Here is a 19567-nt window from a genome sequence, read left to right on the forward strand (position 1 = left end):
TCCGGTTTGGGTCATGACAGAAGTGGTATCAGAGCAGTTCGTCCTAGGGGTTGCCTTGCAAATTCGTGTCCAGTAGAGTCTTGTTTATGAGTGTGAAGGGCGCCACACTGATAAACAGGAGGCTACAGGGCATTTAGGATGGTTACCCTTCTTTCATATCTAAGATCGTGCGATGAGAGCCAAGTCATAGGAAATGAAATTCCTTGCACTAACCTTTGATTTCAGTGGAAGAATGGTATTGACAAAGGAAGTGAATGATGATATTGGGGTTACAGGGACAATAGAAGCTGAAGGAATCAACATAGAGGTAAGTATTGGTAAAAAGGATTATAAGTCAGATATGGTAAGAATGTTGCAAGTATGATTGAAATGTATAGCTAATGAATGGAAAAGGAAGTGACTAGGGAAGCAAAAAGTTAAAATCGATAAAGGTTCAGGTATATTCCAAGTTGTGACGCACGAGGTAAGATTCGTCCTTGTGCACTTTTGTTCGATATTGAGTGCCCTGTATGGCAAAGGTGTGCTAAGTATGTAATTTCTGGGCTGCGTGCAGGTCTGGGATAGTAAGAAATATAAGGGACACTCTGCTTGAAATTACTTAAAATTTAAGGACAAGGACTAAAGATTTAGGAGATCATGAAGATTATACGCCTATGATTGCTATGAATTGATTAATGGGAAAGTATGGGACAGGTTGATATGGAATAATAAGAGGAAGATGACGCTACAAGTGGACACTGGGCATTAGTTATTAGAATAAAAAGTACTATTCCGACTGGGCAGATAGTTGGGTACATCATTAATTCGAGTACCCCCAGGGGTTATTATAGGCAAGATTTGAGATGTAGTGACTCTACCTAGGGAAGGAACTTGGACTTGTAATTATCAGATGAGATTATTGAGACTAGATAGACTTGTGGTTTAGAAGCTTCGACTCTGTTATGGAATTGTTATGCCTCGAAATATTTCATGTCGATACGCGGTAGATAGACTAATGTAGGGTGAGATGTATATGATGTTCCTGCAAGTAAGAAAGGTTACTTGGCGATTCTAATTAAGATTCCAAAGACATATGAGGTAACAGAAGAAAGTTCGTTGAGGAAGGCAAGGTATAAGTCGTGTTTTGGAAAGGGTTTGCAAAGTACCGAGCAAATGTTAATTTAATAATGTCTTGAGGAAGAGTTATAGCGCTCCTTAGATTGTTAATGAAGTGTTAAACAAGTTCTAAGAAGGTTCCATAAGGATTGGAGATTTAACGAAACGACGAGATTAACTTCGGAAAAATGGAGTTATACGACCACTTATACGGTCCGTATAACTTTATACCGTCCGTATAAGGGTCCGTATAACCTCAACAGGAAGGGAAAATCCCCGATGGTGAAGTACGGTCACTTATATGGACCGTATAATGTTATACGGCCCGTATAACATAATCGGGACAGGTTTTTTTTTTCAAGTATAAATATAAGTTCCCAACTTCTAATTTCTCATTTTCCAACTTTTCCACTTCTCTCAAGCCCTCTAGAAGGTTCTATACATTTAATTAACATAAAAGCAAGGGAAATCAAGTATATGGGTGCTTGCTAGGGTCCATGGAAGCTAGAAATTCCTTTGGAATTGGAGCTAGGGTTTTCTCCAAGTGAGGTGTTTCCATCCAAAGTCCGTTCCTACCTAATTAAAGGTGAGTTTTATGATCATTCCAAGTTATTAAGAATATCGAATGGTTGAACGACTTGGATTGAAGAAAAAAGTAGAATATGGAGTTCAAACATGGGAATAATGGTATTCTTGAATAGTAACTTAACTTGAATCATAGTTCTTGACATGTTATGAGTATAATCTTGTTATAAATGATATAAATGATGTCAAAGAAGTATTGTCTGAGACGGAATTTTTAGAATTGAATAATGTTTAGCTCAACGAAGTTATTGATTATGATATTGTAGGTGGTGTTGTTGACATTTGGGAGTTGTTATATTATATGGAGAAAGTTTTAGAAACAAAAGAGATGCGGCCCAATTTTCATTAGCTTTAGATTAAGCTTAAGTATGTCTCCGGTTATCTAATCTTACTACGAATTCTCTTGAAGGTAAGCAATTAGACGATAAAGTTGAGGAGATGTAAAAGTATGTGAGGCTATTCCCCTTCTTTCAAAAGCATGACTCTTACATTGTAAATTCTTTCCCCTATATTCTCATGACCTTCTTACATCTCTAAAGATGAAAGTTAAAGATCCTTAAGAGCTTCTTATGAGATATGTTCTATGATAGTGATGATGATAATGATGCCTTCATGAGCTTGAGAATCCTATGTTTACGATTCATTGATATTATTCCTTGTTGTTGCCTCACCTCATGAAACAAGTTCTTTCAAGGCGAGGCATAGCGATGATGATGTTACATAATGTAATCGGAGGTTCCCGACCTTACGTCACTCCGATAGAGTACAACCTTTATTTGAGCTCTTATGCACGCTTCATGATAAGTACATGTGTGTGATTACACCGTGCCTAGATGGCCGGGCATGAAACCGCTAAGGCGGGCGGCATATGATAACACCGTGCCTATTTGGTCGGACATGACACCACTAGTGGGCGGCGTGAGATGATTACCCCGGACACGGGCTAATGATGTTACTGATTCAGAGAGATTATGTATGTATATGTGATATGTTTGTAAGGTAAGCATGCATGATTCCACCTCAAGAGACAAGCTGCTACAGTTATCCTTTCTTCTTACACTTTCTATGTTTCATTATTATGTTATCGTATATGCCTTACATACTCAGTACATTGTTCGTACTGACGTCCTTTTCTTTTATGGACGCTGTGTTCATGCCCACAGGTAGACAGGGAAACGGTGCAGACACTTAGGAGCTTTTTTTTCAGCAGATTTGCAGAAGCACTCCACTACTACGGAGTCGCCATTTCTTAGTATATTCTTTTGTGTACATATTGGGGCATGGCGGGGTCCTGTCCCGTCCTTTTGATTACAGTACTCTAGTTAGACGATCGTAGATACCTATATGTAGGTTGTAGATGTTATGTGATCTCTTCATTGTATTTTGTATATCATTTTTTAAGCTATGAGGGCTTATGTATATATATGTGTGTATGTGTATGTGTGTGTGTTGCCTTGGAGATTGTGTATGTTCAGGTTAGGTATGATGATTAGCATAATAAGTGGTGCTCGATAGTTAGTTCCGAGTACCCGTCATGGCCCACGAGTCGGGTCGTGACAGGCATATTCTGTGAGTTGGATTTGAATATTAAGTGCCTATCTGTTTATCTTGTTGATTTTATACTTATATGCGTGAACCAATCTTAGTCGGCCTATGATGCTTACCGGTACATAGTGTTGGCACTGATACTACCTTGCTGCACCTTTTTTGAGTGCAGATTGTGTTCCAGCGATTTCATCCAGATTACATCTCTAGATTAAAGCTAGTTCGCTCGATCAGGTCCGAGGGTGAGCTTCTATCCATGCCATGCCACCTGAAGATCTCTCTCTTTCAGATGTCTACTTTTATTCCAGACATTATTTTGTTATATTTGAGATATACTTCATTCTTTAGACATTATCGGTTAGAGTCCTTGTACGATGACTTTCAAATCTTGAGGGTATAATAGTTAGACTTCTGCACTTATATTATGTATTAATTATGAGTTGTTTTTATTTATTTATTTATTCATTCACATGATCATTGATTGTTTGAGTATAAGTGATTTAACAAGTTAAAATTTGCAAGTGATTAATGGGCTAATGGGTAAGGGTTCGCCTACTAGTGATAATAAGGTAGGTGCCCGCACGATCGGTAATTAGTGTCGTGACAGGGTACCACTCTGGAAGGATCTCCAATACACTTGTGAAGCATTGACACATGAAAAAACGGGTGGACTGACTCCAAGTCTGAAGGTAGATCCAATTCATAGGCCACCTGGCCCACTCTGCGTACAATACTGTAAGGCCCAATGTACCGAGGACTAAGCTTACCCTTTTTTTCAAATCTGATAACACCTTCATAAGCGACACCTTCAAGGTACGCTCATCTTGTCCATCAGTCTAGGGGTGAAATGTTGTGCTAAGACTCACCTGAGTCCCCAAACCCTTTTGGAAAGACTTCCAGCAATTAGTTGTAAACTGCGCACCTCTGTCAGAGATAATAGTTACCGGTACACCATGGAGTCGTACTATCTCCTTGATATAAAGCTTTGCATAATTTTCAGCTGAATATGTAGTCCTGACAGGATGAAAATGAGCTGACTTTGTAAGTCTATCGGCAATCACCCCTATGGAATAAAACTTACGTTGAGAACGAGGCAAGCCTGTAATGAAATTCAGGTTAATTACTTCCCATTTCCAAGTCAGAATCTCAATAGCTTGCAATAATCCACCAGGATTCTGATGCTCAATCTTTACCTATTGACAGTTAGGACATTGTACTACAAACTCTGCTATGTCTTTCTTTATTCCATCTCACCAATAAATTAACTTAATATCATAATACATCTTTTTCGTTTCCGAATGAATAGAATAACGGGAACAATGAGCCTCCCCCAAAATCTGGCGACGTAATCCTGCAACATCAGGAACACATAGCCTGCCTCGGTATTTGAGAACCCCATCTACAGAAATATTGAATAGTGAATTTTTCTTCTAGGGAGATGTATCTCTGTAATGAACTAGCATGGGATCCTCATACTGGCGCTCTTTCACCTCAACTACTAAAGACGAGGCTGTTGAATCCTGAATAGCTACTCCCGTATCACCCGAGTCCAATAATCGAACTCCTAGGTTAGCGAACTACTGAAGCTCATGAGCTAAATCTCTTTTCTCTGGCTGAACATCACGTAAGCTACCCATGAATCTGCGGCTAAGGGCATCGGCTACTACATCCGCCTTTTCAGGATGAAACAACATGATAACATCATAATATTTCAATAGCTCCAACCATCACCTTTGACGCAAATTCAACTCTTTATACTTAACAATATACTGGAGACTCTTATGGTCTGTATAGATATCAACATGAACACCATACAAATAGTGCCTCCAAATCTTCAATGCATGAATCACCACAGCCAACTCTAGATCATGGGTGGGATAGTTCTGTTCGTGTCTCCGCAACTGTCTTCAAGCATAAGCTATAACCTTGTCATACTGCGTCAACACACAACCTAGTCCAACACCTGAAGCATCATAATAAATGACGTAGTCCTCCGATCCTTCCGAAAGTGTCAGAACCGGGGAAGAAGTCAATCTATTCTTCAACTCCTGAAATCTGCGCTCACAAGCATCTGTCCATTGAAACTTAGCTGATTTCTGAGTCAGCTTTGTCAGTGGTGCAGAGATAGTAGAAAAGACTTCTACAAATCTTCTATAATAACCTGCCAAGCCCAGAAAACTACGAACTTCCGTAGGTGTTGTAGGTCTCGACCAAGTCTTCACAGCTTCAATCTTCTGGGTATCCACTCGAATACCATTAGCTAAAATAATGTGCCCCAGAAAAGTCACAGAATTCTACCAGAACTTTTGAGAACTTTTCATATAACTCCCGGGCCTGAAGAACTCTAAGGACAGCATGTAAATGATCTGCATACTCTGCCTCAGATTGAGAATATACCAGGATATCATCGATAAACACGATCACAAACAAATCTAGGAAAGGCCTAAATACACTGTTCATTAAATCCATAAATACCGCCAGTGCATTAGTCAACCCGAACGACATTACCCGAAATCCGAAATGACCATATCTGGTTCTAAAGGCCGTCTTCAGAATGTCTTTCTCTCTAACTCTTATCTAGTGGTACCCGGATCTTAAATATATCTTCTAGAACTATTTGGCACCCTGCAACTAATCAAATAAATCATCAATCCTTGGAAGTGTTTCTTATTCTTTATTTTAACCTTATTCAGCTGTCTGTAGTCGATAAACATCCATAAAGAGCCATCTTTCTTCCTCACAAACGACACAGGTGCTCCCCATGGCGACGAATTAGGCTTGATAAAGCCTTTCTCAAGCAAGTCCTTCAGTTGCTTCTTCAACTCCCTCAATTCAGCAGGTGCTATTCTATAAAGGGGAATGGATATTGGCTTAGTATCTGGTAACACATCAATGGCAAAATTAATTTCCCGTTCTAGTGGAAGACTTGGAAGCTCATCTGAGAATACATCTAAAAACTTATTAACTACTAGAACAGACTGAAGGGTCGGCGACTTTGCTTTCGTATCTTGAACCCGGACTAAATGATAAATACAATCTTTAGCAATCATCTTCGTTTCCTTGAGATAATAAATAAACCTACCTCTCGGAGACGCTGTATTACCCTTCCACTCTAGAACTGTTTCTCCCAGAAACTGAAACTGAAACTGAACCATATTCATCCTACAAACAACGTTAGCATAACAAGAAGCCAACCAATCCATATCCATAATAACATCAAAATCTACCATATCTAACTCAATCAAATCAGCCATAGTACGACGATCACAGACTATAACCACACAATTTCTATATACCCGTCTAGCTACCACTACGTCACCACAGGTGTAGATATCTCAAAAGGTTTAATCGACTCAGGTTTCACCCTAATCTGACCAACAATAGAAGGAGTAACATATGACAATGTAGAACCTGGATCAATCAATCCATATATTTCATGAGAAGGCACTGTAACCACATCAGGTGAAGACTCAAGATCCTGCCGACGAGCCAATGTATAAATACTGTTCTGAGGACCGCTTGAACTGGACGCTCCTCTTCTACCTCTACCACGACCTGCTGATGTCTGTGAACTTTCCCTAGGGGGCATACAGATGATGAAGAACCTACTGCTGATCCTATAGGCTGAACTATACCTCTACCACCTCTCGATAGACAGTCACGCATAATATGGCCTGGCTGACCACAGGCATAACTAGCATCCGAACCTAAGCAGCACTGTCTAGAATGTAGCTTACCACACTGAGTACATCATGGTAAAGGTGGCCTTATCTGGCCTGAATCACCCCTATATTGGGAGCCCGACGCTCTGAAACTCTGGCCTGATCCTGAATAAATAGATCGATCAAATCTCTGACCTGCAAATCGTGAAGGTGCACAAGCTGCTGAATGGCCGGAGTGTCTAGAATACTGCTGCCTCTGACCCCCTCTGAACTCACTAACAGCACCTGAGGATCCGGCTCTCTTACTATAACCCCTATCATGCTCACGCCACCCCTCCACTGCTGCTATTGCTCCTCAAGATTCTGGGCGTGGGCCTGAATACGAGAAATATCCATACCTTCCTGAAATGAGGCCGTCAAGAAATCATCAATCAAATGTGTTCCCAAACCACTCACAAACCAATAGACACGATCTCCTATATCAATTAAAACAAAGGCTATACTCCCGAGCACTCATGTTCCCCTGTCTAAGATTTAGGAACTTATCAGCTCTGGCCCGTCGAATTTATGGCTGCAAATAATATCAAAGGAAAGCATCTACGAACTTCTGCCACACGGGTGGAGGTGCATTATCCCCTCTAGAAGCCACCCAGGTATTATACCAATGAACATCCATATCCCGTAATATGTAAGAGACCAACTCTACCAACTCAATATCTGAAGCATGCATCACCCGCAATGTCCTCAACATCCCATCTATAAAGTTCTGCGGGTCCTCATTTGGTTTCGACTCAAAGAATTCTGGAGGGTCTAAATTAATGAAATCACGAACTCTGGCACTAACAGCCCTATCACCATGACCCGTACCCTGTCGTTGGGCCTAAACGGCTACTAACTGAGTCAACAACTGAATAGTCTCTCTCATCTTCTGGGCTGAGGCATCCGGTAGAAGAACTGAGGGTTCTGGAGCTGGAGCTTCTCTATGCTCCTCTGAAGTAGGCGGAGTGTGAGAGGACCGAGATGGAACCTAATTTTAGGACTCGCCCTTCTCCACATCTGTAAGATGTACCCGTCCAGTTCTCTTACCGGCCACTCACTTTCCCTTCTGGGCCTCTGTAGCTTTTCTCTTCACAGGCATCACTGAAATCATAACACAGTCAGGAAAAAGGAAATCCTGAAAACATGGCTCTATCGCACAATATAAGATGAGAAAGAAAGGTCAATCATTCCTAGATGCCTCGAAGCCTCCTGTTTATAGTGTGGCACGCTTCACACTCATAAACAAGACTCTACTGGACACGGCTCGTAGACAAACCCTAAGTCGAACTGCTCTGATACAACTTTTGTCACGACCCAACCAGAGGGCACCCGGAACTAATCTATCGAGCACCTCTTGACATACATCTCATAATCATATCTACGTGGACCACAAAGATAACTCATAAATATCATAATCTGTAAGGGCATGACTCCAAGAGATAAATGCACATCTATTTATTATCCATCAAACTATGCCCATATATTTACATACACAAGCTGACAAGGCTGCCAAAATGATATGACAAATGTGGACTGAAAAGGTCACAGAACATCTAACTATACAAATCTGTCTACGAGCTTCTACACGAAGTGTATAATATCATAACGACGGGACAGGACCCTGCCACGCCTATATATGTGCACAAAAGAATAATACCAGCTGAACCGCAGCTCCAAAACAAATGGAGCGCTCTTGTACAATCATTGATAAAGCAGCCTAGGGGGCTGGTCCGTCTCCCTGTCTACCTACGGGCATGAACGCAACGTCCACGAATAAAAGGATGTCAGTATGAATAATGTACCGAGTATGTAAGGCATGAGTAACAAGTAAAAAAATAATGAAAGTATGAAGATAACATAAGATAAAGAGATCAATCTGTATCTCTGAATGCCTCTTAAGGCGGATGTCATGCATGCTTAAATTTTAAAAAAAAAATCATACATACATAAGGTGTTGGAGAATTGAAATTAACTTATAATCATCATTAGAACTTACCTTTAATGATGGAGGACCCTGGAGGAAGTTGGGTTCTAGAGAGCTTCCTTTTCTAGAGTAAATTTTTTTATTTCGGGTGTAGAGAATGAACTAGGGCTTTTAAAATGACTTTCCTAGTGCGCGTTTGTGCAGCTAAAGGCCTGACCACCTATCTGATTGTGCAGCAAGGGAAGTTACACTGCCTCGCGTGTGCGATCGCGCACCTGACGGTCCTTCATGCAGCTCTTCACGCAAACTACGCATTGTCCAGTAAAACGAGTATAACTTTTTGTGCAGGTATCTGCTTGTCCCCATAATATATCGTTCGAAAGGTATTTCAAAGGTCTACAACTTTTGTATTTTGAGTTTTCTCAAATTTTCAACGTATTTTCACAAAATTGGGCTGGAAGACAGACGTATCGAAAACTTAGCCGATTCTATTGAATCTTAAGCACCTTACTATTAGCCATGTTGAAATGATCATTTCTCCTTCCTCTAATCTCTGATTGGTCTAGTCCTTATATGATTGGAAAGGTATTTCTACGTACTACAACTTTCATTAAGGGTACTTTCCCAAATTCTCAACTAATCAAGGGGTTATGACTGCCCGAAGTAGGCCTATCAACTATTTTCGCAAAACATTCAAACCTTCAGATTTTCCATTAAAACTCTAATGATATAAGTCTAACCATGGTTCTATGATATGGGGTGTCACACCTCCCTTGTACATAAGATGGGGTTTTATTTTAAAATTGCGACATATACTTAAAAAAAAAAACAATTGGGCGATGACATGATCTCTAGATCATCAGCTCGGAATAAGAGTTTTACAATTCATATCTTTGCAAGGTAAAGTGGGCCGGCCCTCTGTTTGTATTTACTTATCAATTCTTAAAGATAAATAAAAAAAATGTAAGGGGCTTCTTAGACTGGGTAGAGTCTTTGCAGACGTTATCTACATATAGTGAAGAATTATAAACGGGGAAACGTGCTGAAGTGGTTAGTTCATAAGGTTATAAGAGTTGTAATCTTAAAATAGATCGAGTGTTTTAGTGGAGATATGGAAAATCTTATTGGAGATAGGTCGTGGTTTTTGTCTCCCTTAAGCAAGAAGTTTTTTGCGTAAAAATCTTTGTGTGATTTTTTATTTCGCAATTTACTTCTTATGTACCGTTGAAGAACTTAGTTCTTCAGTAAGTTAGATGGCACCATAAATAACAAACTATAATGGGACCGAGGGAGTAAATTGTTTCCATGCCAAAGTTTTAGACTGACGTCATTATATGAGAAGTTTAGGACTAATGGAGAAAAGCTGATTCCTATCATCTACATCATTTTTCCATATCTTAGATTTTAAATTCTAGAGATATTTATATGCACTATGGTAATCATATTAATGATAAAACTAAGGAAAGAATAGAAAATCGTTTTTTGTAAGTGGGTTACAATTCCATCAATTTATCAAACTTTTCACCCAACAATTAGAATATTCATGGGATTAGGAAGCAGTTCAAATCACACCGAAAGATTAGAACTGGTGTAAACCACTTGTACCAGAAACTAAAATTAGCAACATGCTTTTCATCTCAAGTCGTACTTAGAGGGTGTGACCAAAATATCAAGACTAAAAGTTTTTTCCACACAATTATTCTATGAATTAAGGATAGAAGATAAAAGAGTCAATCTTAAAATAACATATATAGCAAGGTAAGCGTCCATATCCGTTAGACTTTTAGCTGCAATGATACTTGTAGACAGTGAAAATTAAAAGAGTTTTTTTAAGATGCAAAAGATATTTCAGAATGACTAGGATGCCAATGTTTTTGTTCAAACCATTTATAATGCTCAAATAAACTTGTCTCTATGATTATGCTCAAATCAAACTAAAAAAAAAAAAAAAAGAATGCAATCAAATGTTCCACTAGCTCTCGAATTTCTGCAACCTTGTAACTTGAGCAGGTAACCTGCGTACATTTAAATGGATTCAGTTAAAAAAAAAAAAATGCAATCAAATGTTCCACTAGCTCTCGAATTTCTGCAACCTTGTAACTTGAGCAGGTAACCTGCGTACATTTAAATGGATTCAGTTTGGATTTGGTAGCCATAACCAAAATCCCTTTTTTTTGTGGTTAGGTAAGAACTACACTTTCAAAATATTTCTTGACTTAATGGTTTAGTTATTCTTGCAAATTTTTCTGATTAAATCACACTGAGTTCATGCAAGAACGACAACATCTTGAGGGAAAAACAAAGTTAGTATTAAGAGCAAAGAAAAAAAGCAAGGTTAAACTACGGTAAGAAAAATCTCCATCTTTGTTTGCACTATTGTTTAGTGTTGGTCCCAAAAGGACCAAATTTTGAGGAATAACCTCAAGCTGTCCCAAATTCTTATATCCATCACTTAGCATTTGCTTTTCCACCTTATTCCTCCATTCCACCTTATTCCTCCAGAAAAATTTGTTCTTTAACATTCTCAAACATAATATTCCAACAACAACAACAACATACCCAGTAGAATCCCACAATGTGGGGTTTGGAAGAGGATAGAGTGTGCGCAGACCTTACCCCCACCTTGAAAGGTAGGGAGGCTGTTTTCGAAAGACCCTCGGCTCAAGAGTGAACAAGACAAAAGGTCAGATAGGGACAAGCATATCAAAACAATATCAAAACGAGAATTAAAGCGAGAAACTCATGATAAGGTAGTCTGGAAAGAAAGGAGCAGTAACTATCATACATAAATAAGATACTCGAAGTGCAAGACCTAACAAATATATGCAGAGATCCAATGACAATACACGAATCAAACATAATATTCCACATCAAAAAAATCAAATATTTTGTTTTTTAATCTTTTCGAATTGCAGAGTTCGAATCTTTTACAATTTATCATTTAAAAAATTCCATTACATATTGGTTAGTAAACTGCAAGGGAAAGGGGTAATGAAATCGAACTTACAACTATTATATGGAAGATTTCGACAGATACCACTAGACTATATTTCGTCCGACATGACTTAGAGCCCGTTTGGATTGGCTCATAAGTTGCTTATAAGTTGCTTATAAGCTGTTTTCAGTTTTTTTGAGTGTTTGGCTGGCCAGCTTAAAGTCATTTTGTGCTTAAAATAAGCTCAAAAAAATAATTGGGCCCATTTGACTTAGCTTATCTAAAGCAGCTTATAAGCTGAAAACAGCTTATAAGCCAAAAAAAAAAAAAGTTAGACTACCTCAACTTATTATTTTTAGCTTATAAGCTAGCCAAAAAAAAAAAAAGTTAGACTACCTCAACTTATTATTTTTAGCTTATAAGCTGCAAACAGCTTATAGGCATAAGCCCATCCAAACAGGCTCTTAGTTTTCTCCTTTTAGCTCAAAAAAAATTAAAAAATTACTTAGATGTTTTTGTTATTTGACTTGCAGGGATTGATTCTTGATCAGCTAGCTAAAGACATAGTAATGAATTTCCATCACCGGCTTCTTCTTGAGACAGACCAAAGTATGGCACCAATAGATGGAAACCAGTATGATCATAATTCAAATTTCGACACCAATATGATCATAATTCTTGCCGTTTTGCTATGTGCATTATTAAGTGTACTTGGTTTAAATTCTATTGTGCGATGCGCGTTTCGTTGTAGTCGTAGTGCAGAGGAGTCACAAGTTGTTGCTGCTAAAGGGATCAAGAAGAAAAATTTACGGCAAATTCCTGTAGTTGTTTATGGAAATGTAAATTTTTCAGGGAGTGAATGTCCAATTTGTCTTGGAGAATTTGTGGATGGTGAGAAGGTTCGTGTGTTACCAAAATGTAAACATGGTTTTCATGTGACATGTATTGATAAATGGCTCTTGGCACATTCATCGTGCCCGAATTGTCGGCACTCTTTGAATGGTGAAGCCACAGTAGAACCATGACTAGTGAAGAAATGAGACAAATACGCCTCTTTCTTATTGAAGATAGATGTAATGTAATACCACTTAGGCCTTTTCTCAGCTTTTGCTATATTAAATTGTCTTTTCATTTTGTTTTCTTTTTGGCCACGTAAAGATTAAGATGAGTAGTTGTTATACCCTATTTTAACCTTAAGTCAAAATAGTTTATAACATTCCGGTAATTCCGGGGTTATTTAAAGTTAAGAGTCGCCACCTAATTATTTACGGTGAATTAAGGCACCCTAAAGTTTATTAAAGTAATTATCTAGAGTTGATTTTATTTAAGTCTACGAAACCAAAAAGATTCTAGGTACGGGTTCAACTAACCTAGAGGGAAGGTATTAGGCATCCTCTAAATTCCATTAATAATGGTTAATCCGATCGGACTTAGATGAATTAATTAGGCTAAGTGAAAGTTGTAAAAATTATGCATTAACCTATAAGGTAATTGATTTAAGCTAAGGATGGGAATTTGTATTAAAAGTTAAAGGCCGTGACTAAAATGTGTTGTGGAGTATCAAAAAGGCAGAATGAAATATCAAAGGTAGTAATGTATGTGAATTTGGTGTTGATTCTTTGTTTGTAAACATATATTTTTTGTATTGCTATATTTTCGGTAAACATATCTCTTCGGTAAACATATGAATTCGGTAAACATATTTTGTTTGTTGATTCTTCATTTCAGATATATCTTTTAGCACTAAAGAATGATGACAAAGAATAAAGGGACTCTTATTCTTCTTTGTATTGCTAATTTTTGTAACAGAACACATAATTAGAGATCAAATTATTCCAGTGCAAATAAAGTGAAAAGCAAGCAGATAGATGTGCAAAAATAAAGTAACGGAAAACACATATATTAAATGGGCTCAGCCCATTTCAAAGTTGTTGTCTTATGTTCCTGTCGTGTGGGCTTTGGCCCAATGTCCTTTTTTCTTTTTCTGCAGGCCACGGATTGGGGCTGACACGGGAAGAGAATTTCGTTGGGCTTTAGCCCAACATCGGATGCGGGAGTGGGCGAGTCTCTCGGACTCGTATGTGATGGTCATGCGTAAAACAAAAGAAAAAGAATTAGTATATAATAAAGGACTGAGACATAAATAAGGAAACTAAGTACGCAAATTGAATTAGCACATGACACAATAATAGGACAAATAGAGAAAAATGTTCAAGCCCAAATAAGACAATGATAAAGAAACAACTGAAGCCCATGTGGTTTGTTTCATATTACTGAATAATTTAAGCCCAGCGGAGTCATATTCCATATTTTGAACAGAAGTACAGCGAGTAGAGGAAGGAATGCCAACATCACCAACACTTAATGGTAGAACTAACTGTCTAGGATGATACCGTCGATATACATTAGATATACTATCATATACATGTCAGGATAGATGTTCAGAGTTGAATACACTCTGTATATACGTGTATATACCCTCTATATACTACATCCATTCAGTCATATAAGAGAAGAAATAGGAAAGAGCAATCATGTTAAGTCATTTAACATATAAAGAATCCTATGTGGGCATCGTCAAAGAACCAAAGTGAAGACAAACAAAACCACCAGATCAATGCACAGCAATATAAACCACATCAGCATACTTTGACATTCTTTTTAGTTATACTTAGAGAAAACATAATGGTCTCAACCTTCACATGGACCGAAAACAAAGCATCATGCGAGATTACATGACATTCTAACTCATACGATGTCCTTGAGTGCACAAGAAGGTTTTAAGTTCAACAAGAATGATCATGTGGCATAAAACTTATATTTTATTGAGCAAAGCACATCAGGTAGCCTTCCAGATTTAGCAGAACATTGACAAGAGTTTTCAGATACCGAAACTAGACTTAAAATCCTCCTAAAGCTCTTGAAGCATTTTTCTGGGATTCATATCATTTGAACTAACAGTGAACCAGTTGGCACGAGTTTCATACTTAGGAAAACAGGGCATACAGGGGGCGTCCAAAGTAATTAACATGGAATGCTTACTCATCAGAGATAGGTTCAAAAATGCTTAAACATGCTTCAACGACAACTTCTTCTCAAATTAAACAAAAAAAAGCATGCTTTAAGGGGATAAACAAACTGAAACTTAACTGAATATAATAGCTCTGCTAGTCCGGATATAAATACGATGCTAAACAAGTAATGAGATTAATCCATACTAAGCATGATCACTAAAACTAAACTAAAACCTAAATACTACGTACGCGACTGAACTAATCTACTAATAAATGGGCATGATAAAACAAAGTCAGGCAAACAGGGGTGTTCCCAAATATAGTGATTGTGAAAATTATAAATGTTTAGGAATGGTTAAGGTGGCTGAAAAAAGACCCTCTTTGTGGGATCAAAACGTGAGTATTTATAGGCCAAGTGACTAGGGTTTCTCGGATTCGAAGTTCCCCTTTTTTTTGGGCGGGATTTTCTGGTATAGGATCTGAATCGAATAAAAAATGGACCATTCAAATTGAACGTTGAAAGTATTTTTGAGCAGGTAGTCACGTGATTCGGCTCAGACATGGCTGAAAAAGTGGAGATTTGTGCTGGTATCGTCATTCACATAAAGGTACAAAACAAAGCTTGCACGAAAGTGAGCGAACAGACCTGGAATGGTGAAAGGCGATTAGGGCTTTTGCTAAAAATGGGAATGGAGAGGAAAGGAAGAAAGGTGAGCAGATTGCACGAAAATGGGGTGCTTTGCTCTGCCATGGTTGAAAAGGGATGGGTGTTTTGTAACCAAAATGGTGAGAGGAGAGATGAAGAAGACGACAGGAGCTGTGCGTAAATAGGGTCTGTTAGGTCTGCCATAGTTGAAAGGAAACATGGACTTTGTTTGGAAGAGGAAAGATGAAGGAGATGAGAGAGGAGGAGGCGTGAAGAGAGGCGTTTGTTTTGGTTGAATGGGGTTAGGTTTAGATGAGATGCGGAAATGGGTCGAGTCGGGTTGGTTTGGTGTTGGGCTCGTCGGGTAGGATAAGGTGTTGGGCTGGTCGGGTAGGAGCGGGTGATGGGCTGATCTGATTGAAAAAACGTGGGCTGGGCATATTGTGTTTGTTGTTTGGCCCATTAATTGGCGAAAATTCCTCCTCCGTATAAATTCCATTGGGCTTCTAATTTAATGACTGGTACAATATATACTATGATAATTAGTTATTAATGTGTAGAAAATAAAGACTTAATAAAGTATAATTAATTTAACGAGCACAAAATCCGAAAATAAAATGATGACGAACCATTTTGAAATTTATGATAAAGTAATGCTAGTAAAATAGTGAAAATGAAAGTAATGATATTAATAGTAGTAAAAATGGAAAATAGTAGCGAAAACAAAGTATTTAGCCCGTTAATAAATTTAGAAGCCCGTGGAAATAAATTGAAATAAAGGAGGGACAAAATTAGGTGTCAACAGATGCCCCTTTTCGACCGGAGATGATGTAAGAGTTTTCGGGCGAAGAAGTTGACGTAGTAGCCAATTTTGTTCCGACCTGACACACATGAACTTGGAAGAACTTGAGAAAATACGGTTTAGGAGAATTGGTGAAAAATATTATGGGATGGAAAGAATTATGGCCGAACCCAATCTCGAGTTGCCTACATTCTCGAGTTTTGTGAGAATCAAGCTGTATGAAGTTTGAAAGAAGCGGATCGATACCGGCACTACGCTTTTTGCACCAGTGTTGAATTATAGAAAAGGATACAAGATTATGGAAGGAGTTGATTGAGCAGAGTTTCAGCAGTGGATATGAGAGAGAAATTAACCTACGTATCACGTGTTTGTGGACGTAGGCGGAGTTGAGTTCGAGAGTAGATCTGTGACCTTTGTTTGCGAGTTTGATATTCCTCTTCAGCAAATTTGCCCCAGTTCACTGCGTAAGATAAAGTTTCACGTTGTGCTGTGTCTCTGTAGATTGTACTTTCTGCCAAAACTAAAATTCATGTCAAAATTAGTAATAAAGTCTGGGGTAAAGTTGAAAATGTAAAACTTATAAAGAATGTAAAAAAATGATAACAAATATGAGCGTGAAAATGAGGGTGAAGTCGTATGGCTTATAATGAGGCAGTGTGGCAAAATGTTGTCTCTGGTTGTCTTCAGGGACTTGAATGAATGTGTGATGCGTATGCCGAGGATGTAATAATATCTCTAGTTGTATTTGGAGATTTTAATGATAGTAATAAGGCCTCCGGCTATCTTCCGGGACTCGATGATAAATGATGTCTGCAGAATTTAAGGTAAAGTCGTTAAAGTAGGTAAAGTGAATGGTAAAGTAAAGCAATAAAGTAGGGAGTAAAGTAAAAGTGTAGTCGTTTGGCTTATGCAGATGAGGTCGTGTAGCCATGTGATGTCTTCCGGTTGTTTTCGAGACTCGATGATATGATATCTCCGGTTGTCTTCGGAGATTTGATGAAAATTCCCGTAAAGTCCGGGGTAAAGTCGTATAGTGGATGATGTCTCCGGTTGTCTTCGGAGGTTTAATGATAATTCCTGTAAAGTTCAGGGTAAAGTCGTTAAAGTTGGTAAAGTGAATGATAAAGTAGAGAGTAAAGTCATAGTGTAGCCGTCTGGCTTATGCATATGAGGTTGTATAGCCGAATGATGCCCCCGGTTGTCTTCGGAGACTTGATGAAGATTCCCGTAAAGTCCGGGATAAAGTCGTAAAGTGGATGATGTCTCCGGTTGTCTTCGGAGACTTAATGATAATCCCTGTAAAGTTCAGGATAAATTCGTTAAAGTTGGTAAAATAAATGATAAAGTAATTGGTAAAGTAAAGTGATGGTGTAGCCGTTTGGCTAATGCGGAAGAGGCTGAATAGCCAAATGATGCCTCCGGTTGTCTTCGGAGATTTAATGTTAATTCCTGTAAAGTTCAGGGTAAAGTGGTTAAAGTAGGTAAAGTATATGATAAAGTATGGAGTAAAGCGATAGAATAGCCGTTTGGCTTATGATGTTGATGGTATCGTGACAACCTGATTAATGACACGTAATCCTGATTTAATTCGTCTTCAATCTCGACAACCTACAAAACAGGTATATTTGTTAATAAAGTCATAAAGCTGTTATGATAAAAATAAAATTAAAGATAAAGTTGGAAATAAAGCCGTTTGGCTTTTGAGGCAAGGCCATAATGAGCCAAATGATGCTTTTCGGCCATGATTGATAGACTTGACTGTTGATCTCGCGGTTTTAGGTTCCTGCACTCAAAGAAAAAATCTTAGTTTTGGAGGTGGAAGTTGATTCGTGTTGACTTGAAGCTTGACGTTGTTGGCGCTCCATTCGTCTTGTTTGTTTGGATCTTGTGATATCCGTTCAAGCCTCGGTAGATGAATAGTAGTGAAACAATTGAAAGAAAGTGTGTCATTTGAAAAAATGTATATGTAAGTATATGTATATAAGGAAAGAGATATATATATAAATATATATATGTAAGTTGTAAAATATTTCTGCCAACTTCAGATTGTGACACTTCTGAAACAATTGAAAGGTCATTTGTCTATTATACTTCCTGTCTAATAGCCTTAATATTACCGATGCCCAACTCTTCTCTTGTCTAATCTTTCAAAATATGCCCCAGTTTGTCCTCGTGAGAGTATACTAAACTTATGTTGTGGTGTGACCGAACCTTATATAGGTTGCCTATGTATCCCTCCAATGGAATCAGGTTAGAACGTAGTTCGGATAGTACATAAAGTGGTTTGAAATTTTGTTAATAAAGGGACCGAACCCGATATGGATTGCCTACGTATCCTACCAAGGGAATCAGGTCAGCGTAGTTCTGTTACGTAAATGGTAAAAGGCTTGTTAGATTTCTACCTAAATACAACTGTATGTATGTTGATAGTCTACGAATCCCGCCGATGGAATCAGGCCATGTGTAGTTCTCCTTGCATAAGGATTTTTCTGGATTTTCTGTTATAAAGCAACCGAACCCTGTGTGGGCTGCCTACGTATCCCACCACGGGAATCAGGTCAGCGTAGTTCGTACGTGTATTAAAGGAAAGGTTGCAAACTAGGCTGTCTAACCTAATGTCATCCTTTGATTTCTCCTTGACTGATAGCTTTCATGCTTGTGTCGTTATCTATTGGCTGTTTCAAATTCTTCCGAGTGGGATCTTGTCTTGTCCTCTAGTTGAGATGTATGTTATTCATTCGTTCATTTTATGTCACAATCATAGAGTTGGCAGATTTGATAAATAAAGTAGAAAATAACAATAATAGATGATTAAGGAAAATCAGAAATGCATTCATAGTTTTTGCAATTTAATCTTCCAAAAGATGAGGCAAAGCACCAAAAGTTTTGGGGCACGATTTAAGCCTCAATTTAAAATCGTGCTATCTCAAAAAGTTCACTACATGTTCAAATCTACCAAGACTCCCAGCGAACCAGGAACGGAGTACAAGTCCAATCCTTCAAAGTTTCTCCTGGTTCGGCACCCCAGATGGTCGGTGTCTCGGTGTTGTGAGTAGTTGTAGCAGCAATCTCTATTGGTGCTTGTTTTTGGATTGTTCCCACGGGAGCAGCAAAAGTTGATGACATGCCCTTTTTCAATTGGCATAATGGATCTTTTTGAATCCCTATCCTCTTCAACAGTTACCATGTTCACATTGGCATTTTCATGAGTAGGTAGAGGGTTGTTTTCCACATTGGGTCGAGCTCCAGTGAGCTGGATCGCTCCTTCTTTAATCAGGGCTTCGATTTTGTTTTTGAGCCCATAGCAATCCTCAGTGTCA

General features: G+C 38.4%; 1 protein-coding gene across 1 annotated transcript; it reads left to right on the plus strand.

The window, feature by feature from the left end:
- Positions 1–12294: 12294 nt before the first annotated feature.
- Positions 12295–12810, plus strand: LOC132630763 (RING-H2 finger protein ATL74-like). The gene has a single exon (XM_060346351.1). It carries the CDS (start codon positions 12295–12297, stop codon positions 12808–12810), a length of 516 nt encoding a protein of 171 aa, XP_060202334.1.
- Positions 12811–19567: the final 6757 nt, after the last annotated feature.

Source organism: Lycium barbarum, chromosome 3 (assembly GCF_019175385.1).
Source record: "Lycium barbarum isolate Lr01 chromosome 3, ASM1917538v2, whole genome shotgun sequence".
Taxonomy (NCBI): domain Eukaryota; kingdom Viridiplantae; phylum Streptophyta; class Magnoliopsida; order Solanales; family Solanaceae; genus Lycium; species Lycium barbarum.

Bases quoted from the DNA above. Each gene is read 5' to 3' on its own strand.
- LOC132630763 (XM_060346351.1), top strand. From the start codon at position 12,295: ATGTTTTTGTTATTTGACTTGCAGGGATTGATTCTTGATCAGCTAGCT.